The sequence below is a fragment of the Terrapene carolina genome, unplaced genomic scaffold (assembly GCF_002925995.2).
Source record: "Terrapene carolina triunguis isolate 2854851 unplaced genomic scaffold, T_m_triunguis-2.0 Scaffold62, whole genome shotgun sequence".
Classification (NCBI taxonomy): domain Eukaryota; kingdom Metazoa; phylum Chordata; order Testudines; family Emydidae; genus Terrapene; species Terrapene triunguis.
This window is the reverse complement of record NW_020664413.1, coordinates 28297562-28307522: the sequence shown is the minus strand read 5'-3', so window position 1 is coordinate 28307522 and position 9961 is coordinate 28297562. Positions and strand designations below refer to the sequence as shown.

At 43.1% G+C, this 9961-nt stretch overlaps 1 protein-coding gene across 1 annotated transcript; it reads left to right on the top strand.

Moving 5' to 3' along the window:
* Positions 1 to 1276: 1276 nt before the first annotated feature.
* NR4A2 (nuclear receptor subfamily 4 group A member 2) lies at positions 1277 to 6845 on the top strand. Its single transcript, XM_024217992.2, has 7 exons — positions 1277 to 1373; positions 1819 to 2684; positions 3478 to 3607; positions 3971 to 4134; positions 4855 to 5057; positions 5275 to 5453; positions 5572 to 6845. The coding sequence occupies exons 2-7, from the start codon at positions 1821 to 1823 to the stop codon at positions 5826 to 5828; spliced, it is 1797 nt and encodes a 598-aa protein (XP_024073760.2). The 5' UTR covers positions 1277 to 1373; positions 1819 to 1820; the 3' UTR covers positions 5829 to 6845.
* The last annotated feature ends 3116 nt before the right edge of the window (positions 6846 to 9961 follow it).

The window sequence follows — 9961 nt, the reverse complement described above, 5'->3', positions numbered from 1 at the left end:
CGTATGTGTTGCTTGGGAACATTTTTCTCTCTCCATCTCCAGGGCTAGCAAGCGGTGCTGGTGTTATAGGCAGCTCTGTAGAGTTCTGTGGTATCCTATCACTTAGTTGCCTTTGATATGTATTGCTGCCGTGCGCGTGTTATAAGCTTGTGGGGGGTGGCTTGCAAGGCTACCTGCTTGTTTCATCTAGCGTAGTTATTCTTTTCGGCGGTGATCCTTCCCCTCCCCCCCCTTCTATTTACTTAGTGTTCACTGACCATCAACAAAGCAAGCCGTCATGCCAGGCGTTAATTAGCAGAACGCGGAAGAGAAAGCATGAATATTTGGATCAATTGGAGTTAGATTGAAGATGCGTAGTCGCTGTCTGTGGTATCAATGAAGTCTGGAGATTTTAGGGATGTTAGCGTGGTTTGTTTCACCCGGTAGGGTAAATATTAAGTTTGTGGTTGTACAACTGGTAATGTGTTACATGTGTAAGGTGTCACACTATGAAGCAAATAGTATTGGTGGGGGTTTAAAGTCACTCCTGCTTAAAGGAGCTGCGGGTTCTGTTTATTTCACATGTCCCCTTTTAACTTTAGTTGTGCATATTTACAAAACAAAGCGAAAATCTATTAGGCGGCGTTCATTTATTGTTAATTAAGATTTCCCTGGGTCAGTGCATCCACTAGAAGCATTTTACACCTCTGTTAACCAGGTTTCTTTCATCTAAAACTCCTTTGGCTTCTTTGATTGTCTAGTTACCTTATTTAGCGTGGTTTGTTGTCATTTATGCCCCTTTTTAGAGCTGTCGTTAAAAAGTCACATTTGGATTTTAGGGACTTTCAAGGGAAGGTGCAAAAATGTGCCTTCCCCCTTTTATTCTTCAATAAATGGACTCAGATGTTATTTGGGGAGGGGATAAGTGTTAAAAATCAAATCAATCCCCCCCCCCGTAGAAATAATAGAACCAAATAATAAAAAATAATAATGTAAATAACAACCTGCTTTTAGTAAGTTTTCTTCCCGATAATAACTCATTGGGGGAACTAGTTTATATGCCAAAATGCCATAAGGACAACATTTCATATTAGCTCTGACTAGCTCTTTTCTTAAACTATTTTAAATCTGATTTCTTTATTAAAAGGCCGCACAATGTCTCTTACTAAAACAGGCAAGCTTTGTCCTAGAGAAGCTCATGGTTTTGTGATACATTTGTTTCAAATGAATCCTTAGCAAATCTGAACATAAAGTCTATTGTGTCTGTTTCAGAGAGCGTACTGGGCAGTCTGGAGTCCTCACTGTTTTTCTAAAATCTTGGAAACTTTGTCTCCATTGAATTCCGACACTGTCCACCTTTAATTCCCTCGAAAACGCCTGTAACTCGGCTGAAGGTTTGTGAGCTTAATTTCTTTAATATTCAAAAGAAACAACTTCACACTGAAAGCCAAGTAACATAAGTAAGACACGTGCGTAGATGTGTTCCAAACAACTTCACATTGTGCAACTCACTTCATCGTGTTTCTTTACAAATGAACTAGCTGAAAATATCATTGTACACAGAAATAAAGCGACTGGTGCTCATTCGGTCTGTTTGTGGGGGACTGAAAGACATTTTGGGGGTACACTATGCACTTTAAACATTCACAAACATCAGAGCTCTATGTACTTTAGTGTAATCTCTTTTTTTCCCCCTGTGAACACGTTTTCTTTGCGCAATAAGAAGTGTGTGCGGCTTCCTAATGTGGCCCGCAGTGTTGTAGAAAGCAGGTGTACAAAGCAGGGGAGAAAGTATGCAGTTGACCAGGCTGAGTATATATTACACTGTTTCATTTCCAGCCATGCCCTGTGTTCAGGCTCAGTATGGGTCATCGCCTCAAGGAGCCAGCCCAGCTTCCCAGAGCTACAGTTACCACTCTTCAGGAGAATACAGCTCCGATTTCTTAACTCCAGAGTTTGTCAAGTTTAGCATGGACCTCACCAACACTGAAATCACTGCCACCACTTCTCTCCCCAGCTTCAGTACCTTTATGGACAACTACAGCACAAGCTACGACGTGAAGCCACCTTGCTTGTACCAAATGCCCCTGTCCGGACAGCAGTCCTCTATTAAAGTGGAAGACATTCAGATGCACAGCTACCAGCAACACAACCACCTCCCCCCTCAGTCGGAGGAGATGATGCCTCATTCTGGCTCCGTTTACTACAAGCCTTCGTCGCCCCCGACTCCCACCACCCCCGGCTTCCAGGTGCAGCACAACCCCATGTGGGACGACCCTGGCTCCCTCCACAACTTCCACCAGAATTACGTGGCCACCACCCACATGATCGAGCAGAGGAAAACGCCTGTGTCCAGGCTCTCCTTATTCTCATTTAAGCAATCACCCCCAGGAACCCCAGTGTCCAGTTGCCAGATGCGATTTGACGGGCCCCTCCACGTGCCCATGAACCCCGAGCCATCCGGGGCCCACCATGTAGTCGATGGCCAGACATTTGCAGTGCCCAATCCCATCCGCAAACAGGCATCCATGGGCTTCCCAGGGCTACAGATTGGCCATGCTTCCCAGCTGCTGGACACCCAGGTGCCATCCCCTCCCTCCCGGGGGTCTCCATCCAACGAGGGCCTCTGTGCAGTGTGCGGGGACAACGCGGCCTGCCAGCACTACGGAGTGCGCACCTGTGAGGGCTGCAAAGGGTTCTTCAAGGTGAGCTGGAGGTGCTGAGAGCGCGTGGGGAGGGTTGGGGAAAGGGTTAGTTCACAAACTCCAAAGGGATCCCCCCTCCTGCGCTCACCCACACAAATGCAAAGCAACAGCCTGGCCAAAGAGCTCAGGCGCAGATCCCACTGGGAGGGAGGGGAGAACCGCAACCACAGAAGGAGCAGCAGGACAGGAGAGCAAATGTTTGCAAATAACAGCGCCTTGTGCTCCTCTAAGCCCGAGGTCGTTTTTTGCAAAACTCCCCGCTGCAATGGGCCAAGACACACTGAGGTCCTTGGTGCCGGCCCCAAATGGCTGCAGGTCCTTGGCAAGAAGTTGCGTGCATGAGTTGAACAGGAGGCATTTGCATGTGCTAGAAGCTGCCTTCCCCTTCAGATTGAAATTGGTTAGGACAGAGAACCGTGTCTAAGCTAACCAAGTGGAACAGAATTCCCTATGGTAAAATTAAGTGATCTCTTTATTTCACCATCCTGATTGAATAATCTTATCATTTTAAATAGAGAAGGTCTCCAAGGAATGTAAATAATATGAATGCCCACGGATTTGTATTTACTGAGCGTCTCCTTCTCCTTCTCTTGGCATATAAAACACTGCTAGGAGCTGCAAGGTTAGCTCAAATGTTAACGCTATCAATTTTCTTCTGTTAAATGCCCTGGAAAAAAAAAAGGGAGGGGAGGGGGGAATCCCAGCCATGCAGACACTTTAACTTGATCAGTTGGGGGCTGCAGAATTTAATGGAAAGTAACAAATAATTTGTCATTTCCTTCTCTCTGTGTAGCGCACTGTCCAGAAAAACGCAAAATACGTGTGTTTAGCAAATAAAAACTGCCCAGTTGACAAACGCCGCAGAAATCGCTGTCAGTATTGTCGGTTTCAAAAGTGCCTTGCAGTTGGCATGGTCAAAGAAGGTAGGTCTTCAGCGACCCCCGGATACACCCTCTCCTTTCCTCTCAGATATACCCTCCCCCACACATACTTTCTGTTCCCTCTCCGCCCACCCCAGAATTTCTTTGTGTCAGGCCTCAGCTGGGAGAATGATCTCTGATTCCCTGAGAGCCATACAGATTTTTATTTAAATAGGATCCCCTTGGAATAAGACATAAAATAAAGCAGCATTTTTTACCCTTCTCGGGTGTAGCTCTTTGCAGCCTTGGCGATGTATACACACGAGGCCTAGGTACCTTTAGCGGAGGGGGGGAGGGGGCTGTGTGTTTCACTCTCGTGTGTTATATGTGAGGGGAAGGAACGCTGAACATCCTTTTCTTTCGCAGTGGTTCGCACAGACAGTTTAAAAGGCCGAAGGGGTCGCTTACCATCCAAACCGAAGAGCCCCCAGGAGCCCTCTCCCCCCTCTCCCCCGGTGAGTCTGATCAGTGCCCTGGTGAGAGCCCATGTCGACTCCAACCCGGCTATGAGCAGCCTGGACTATTCCAGGGTAAGCTGGAGACAATATTAACATACAGACATAGCTGCAAACACGCACACACATGCCCATATGCAGAGAGAGAGAGAGAGAGAGACTAGTAACCAACCCCCCTTCACTCACTACACACTGCAGATGTCGGTCCCATTTGTTCCACAGAGTTTCGGGACTCTCGTGACATTGTCACGCACTCCTGTATACTCTGAGCACGTGCTTTTCAGCTTCTACACACCCAAGTGCTGGTAGTCGATGCACTGAGTAGTGATCCTGGGGCAAACTGGACTGGGAGTGAGGCAGGAGCATAGCAAGAATATTGTGTGTTATTCCAGCTGCGCGGAAATATAGGAGCTAATGAAAGGGGGGTTATTAAAATACATACAGTGCTATAATTTTTATTAAGGGGTTACCAGGCTTTCCAGGAGGCTAACACCGGGACTGGCATGAATACTAACTTGCTAATTGTGTTGTGTAGATAAGAGTGAACGCTTCTCAATGCAGGGTGACCCTCTGTTTAGTCTGTATAGAAATGGCAATTTACATATTCAAAGCAACGACCTCATAGCACCATCCTTAATTGAATTAATTGCCCTGGAACATCTAATTTCCTTACTGGTCAGAGAGAGGTTTAATTGTTATAAAAACCTGGCTCCCCTACTAGAAATGGGGTTAGCAATTTCACGGGTTATATATTTTAGAGAACCTCATTAAGTGCTTTTTAAAATGAAATTCCAGTTCCAGGCTAACCCTGACTACCAGATGAGTGGAGATGACACTCAGCATATCCAGCAGTTTTATGATCTCTTGACCGGCTCCATGGAGATCATCCGAGGATGGGCAGAAAAAATCCCTGGTTTCACTGACCTCTCTAAACCAGACCAGGACCTCCTCTTCGAATCCGCTTTCTTGGAACTGTTTGTGCTGCGGCTAGCATACAGGTAAATGTCCAAAATTCAAAAGGCAACTTCTGGATTATTATGAAATCAAATCCTTTCATGGTCCACTGATCTGCGTTTTATTAACTCCTGGGTAATTAGGTGCCTCTTAAATCCTCCATTTATTGCTCTTCGCGTAATTAGTTGTTTAGCTTATCTTTTATTTTCCCCCCTTTTCTCTTTCTCGCCTCCCCCCCACCCCCTGTTGTATTAATTGCAGGTCCAGCCCAGTGGAGGGCAAGCTTATCTTTTGCAATGGGGTGGTCCTGCACAGGTTGCAATGTGTCCGTGGCTTTGGAGAATGGATTGATTCCATTGTTGAATTCTCCTCCAACTTGCAAAATATGAACATCGACATATCTGCCTTCTCATGCATCGCTGCCCTGGCTATGGTAACAGGTCAGTACAGCTCTACCTTCTTGTGTTCGGTGTTTCAACAACACTACACAGACCATTTGCCCTGTTCTGGTATCCACATTGTCAAACCTGTGATGTCCTGCATCCTTGTCTTTTGCAGAGAGGCACGGGCTAAAGGAACCCAAGAGGGTGGAAGAACTTCAGAACAAGATTGTAAATTGTCTCAAAGACCATGTGACTTTCAATAACGGAGGTTTGAATCGCCCCAATTATTTGTCCAAACTCTTGGGGAAGCTCCCTGAACTTCGCACCCTTTGCACACAGGGGCTGCAACGCATTTTCTACCTGAAACTAGAAGATTTGGTGCCACCTCCAGCAATAATCGACAAACTTTTTCTGGACACTTTACCTTTTTAAGACTCTTCCCATGCACTTAAAGTGAACTTTAAAGAAAATAAACTCGACCTGTCTGAAGGGGAATTCACCTGTGCGCAAAGCAGCACCTTTGGGTGCCAGATTCCCATCCCCAAAACTGTTGCTAACCTCTTGAAGGCAGAACGTGAATGGGCATTTTGGCTCTGGGGCATCAAGGATTCAGATGATGGACAACTTAAATACCATGGTATAAGCTTTTTATTATCGGCTCAAAATATTAAGAAGGACTTCTGATTAAAAAGACGATCATATTTGGCAACGCCGGGCTAAGACTCTCATGATGACAAAGTATTAAGGTGACCCACAAGTCTCACCCTCTTAAAGACTAAAGTTTTCTGATGTAAAAGAAAGCTGTAATATATACTGAAAACTAAATGTTGCGTGGGTGGCATGAAATTAAAGAAGGCAAAGACTTGTAAATTTATCAGATGCATTTTGGCTTTTTAAATTATTCTGTGCCTATTTATGAATAAATATTAAAACCAATTCTAAAAGAAAGAACATAGATGTGTTTGCAAATAAAGAGAATTAAGTAACTCAGTGAAATGGGAAAGCATCATGATTCTAGGATGATAATGTTATAGGCACTTGCTATTTCAGTAATGTCTATATTCTATAAATAGTATTTCAGACACTATGTAGTCTGTTAGATTTTATAAAGATTGGTAGTTATCTAAGCTTCAAACATTTTCTCAATTGTAAAATAGGTGGGCACAAGTATTACAAAACCGAAATCTTGGACAAAGGGGCACATAGTGTTTGTAAACACCGTCCAACATTCCTTGTTTGTAAGTGTTGTATGTACTGTTGATGTTGATTAAAAAAAGTTTATATCTTGATTATTTTGTTGTCTAAAGCTAAACAAATCTTGCATGCAGCAGCTTTTGACTGTTTCCAGAGTGCTTATAATATATATAACTCCCTGGAAATTACTGAGCACTTTGAATTTTTTGTTTTGTTTTTTATGTCTAAAATTGTCGATTAATATATTATTTTATGTTTGAGTAATATTTTTAATATTGCCATATTCTGTAGTATTTTTCTTTGTATATTTCCAGTATGGCACATTATACAAGTCACTGCCTTTTTTTTCTATGGTGTATGACAGTTAGAGACGCTGATTTTTTTTCCTGATAAACTCTTTCTTTGAGGAAAGACAATTTTAATGTTTACAACAATAAAACCATGTAAACGAATAGAATTTCGTCTTCTTTCTGTCTAAGCGAGAAGTACCAATACCAAAATCCATTGCAGATAAAGAAAATTGACTGTGACGATATAGTAATAAAAAGTGAAAAGGAGAACGGATGAGCTGTGTCACTTATTTAATAATTTGTGGAGATGAATTTGCAAACTCTGAAGGAGGAGCAAGAGGAACACCTAAGACTAAAAGGTTGGTCCAGATTTTATTCTTAGGAGGTCCCTGTCCTTGTATTGAGTTCAACAACTACTTTTAATGGCATAGAAGTCATTTAAATCTTCGTGTATATTGTTTTTGTAAAAGCAAGGCACTTTTATGGATTCTATTTCCGAAATCCTGTACTGTAGCTCTTGGGGTCTATTTGGGATGGGGGAGAAGTAAAGGGGACAGACGCTGGTGACAGTCCCACAGACGTTGTTTTCTGAAGTCTGAAGATTTTTTTTAAAATGTGTTTAAATATTGTTTACATGAAAATATTTTCATTTTAGGGATCAGTGAAGCCTGGCTTAGAACACTTAGAGTTCTCTTTGAAGAAAGTGTCTGAATAAATAAGACGGGAATTGTCTGCTTTGACTCCGGCTTGCTATAAATAAGTTATGACGCAGTCACATATTTAGCGACTTTTAAAGTTTAAAGAAAATGAAAGCTAGAAAAGCTAATTTAACTGTTTAGAGTGACCCCAAGCCTCTTGTATTTCAGTGTGAGACTGAGAAATAGGTCTCTGTTTCATAGCTTTGAACGGTGCAGGCTGCAAATTGGTTCAGAAACAAAACATGGATTTGAGAAATTGTGAAACAATATAATGTATTTAAAATGTGGCTATTTGAATGATTAGCGCCGACATATTATATTTATGTGGTAAAATTTACAATGAAATGAAAGCTTTGGTATTATGTGCGGGGAATTGAGAAAACTTCAGTCTCTTATGTTAGGGAAGGAAAATGTATGTGGAGATGTATCCCGGAGACTATGCTGAAGTCTATTATTTTCAATTTGTTTTGAATATATTATTTGCAAAGTATAATAAAGAAAATGGATGGACAGATTAGGGAAAAGGAGATAAGACCAGTTTTCCGGGTTTCCAGAAAAGGGGATTTAGGAGCGAGAGATTCTCAATCTATTTTCAGAGTCCAGGAGCGTGGGAGGTAAAAGCCCAAGTCACAGCTAACAAACCTTATTAAAATAAGGAAATCTGCTGAGCCCCCGTAGTTAGCTAACTGGAGGCAAAGGAATGAGAAGGCGAGAGACAACGCAGGGGAAGTGCGAGTGTGTAGTTAGTTTAAACCTATTCCATCACAGTGTGCGGCTCAAAACTGCGTAGGTATCATCATCTAGTTATTTCACTTCTTACCTATTCAGGCTAACAGTGAATCCAGCTGATACCGCACTAGGATGTGCTGTACAGCGTACAACCCCGGTATCACTGAACTCCTGTCCCCGGGGCTGTACCGCAGCGACGCCCCGGGATCTTCATTGTCTTCTCTTCGGATACAGGCTCTCCGATTCCTCGCTTCACCCCACAGGCTGCGCTTGGGCTAAGGTGGGCAGAGGACTGTCCAGCTCCAGAGCGGAGAAGGGACAGGTCCTGTGTCCAGCTTGTCTGTTGTTTGTCCCTAAAGGGAGCAGGATCGGGGGCTCTCTGCGGTACAATCTGCTCTCCCAGTCTCTGATTCTTAAGCAATACAGGGGATGCAAAATCTTCCTAATGTCTCATCCCCCGTGTCTCTCCCCAACCCCAGCTGTTTGGGGCCAGGGAACTGAAAGTCTTTGAGCAGGAAGCTTCTGTCGCTGCGGATCAAACTTTTTTAAGTTAGTGCCCTGACCGATTCCTTAAGCAGAGAAAAGGCAAAGGATCAAAAGGGAGGGTCTCTATGATAGCCTCACGCAGTCCTCGAAATCCAAGCCGGAGTGAGGTTCTCCAAAGATACTCGAAACTTTCCAGGGCAGTGTTTAAGTTCGGGGTTATTTTATTTCTTATCCCCAAATGCACTGAAACAAACGCTGAAACTATACCCCCGTTGGGCCAAATTCTGTTCTCATGATGAAGTTACTTCGGATGTACCCAGGTGTACCTGTTTATAACGGAGTTACTCCGGCTTTACCCAGATGTGCATGATATCAGAATATAGCCCAATGCTTTAACAGATTAATGTTTCTCTAGGTAAATGTACAGATTATGCAGGATACACGTCAACAGAGGGACAATACTATTCATTTATGGAGACACCTATTGTTAAATCAATTTGGGAAGTAAAATTATTTTTATTTCCTGATGCTGATCGTCTCTCTTAGCATCTCCAAACTGATTTCCTCCGTTTCGTGCGCTTCTTCTGAAGGTCTTTACGCTTCTCATTCTCTGGCACGCCTCTACCGTGACTTTGCTTATATCAGTTACTTTAAATGTAAAGATGCTGTTATGTCAAGAACCACGTTTATATTTAGTTACGGACTCGCATCGGTCTGAAAGCTAGGGCACAAGGACGGAGCTTGTGTTTTTACAAGTGATGGAAGAATTCACTTGTGCCTGTGTGACTTATTTTCTCAGTTGCTGAACACAAATAGCTCAGCCTTCCCTTTTAGGTGCCTCCTGCACATCATTGAAGGACAATAAGTGGGTCTTGGGAGTTATTTTATATCTCTCTGTGTATCTAATACACGTAGCTTTCGAGAAGAGAGATCCATTGTCATATGAACACTTCATGTACACTTTATGTAAATACCTCTAAAAAGAGAGGATTACTTAGCTCCATAATATATAGCTCTGTGCACACAGTTAACAATTATGGGAAGAACTTTCTGTGTTTTCTGTGTTGTTATGGATTTCATGTTCCCAGGGAAGTTCTTTGAACTAAAGAAAAATCTCCAGTTAGCCCAAATATGCAGCGACTCTTTCACAGTGACCTTTCGTTGTTCA

Coding starts and splice junctions, on each gene's coding strand:
- NR4A2 (XM_024217992.2), top strand. CDS start 1,821: ATGCCCTGTGTTCAGGCTCAGTATGGGTCATCGCCTCAAGGAGCCAGC. Junction 2,685..3,477: donor GCTGCAAAGGGTTCTTCAAG/GTGAGCTGGAGG, acceptor CTCTCTGTGTAG/CGCACTGTCCAGAAAAACGC. Junction 5,058..5,274: donor GTGCTGCGGCTAGCATACAG/GTAAATGTCCAA, acceptor TATTAATTGCAG/GTCCAGCCCAGTGGAGGGCA.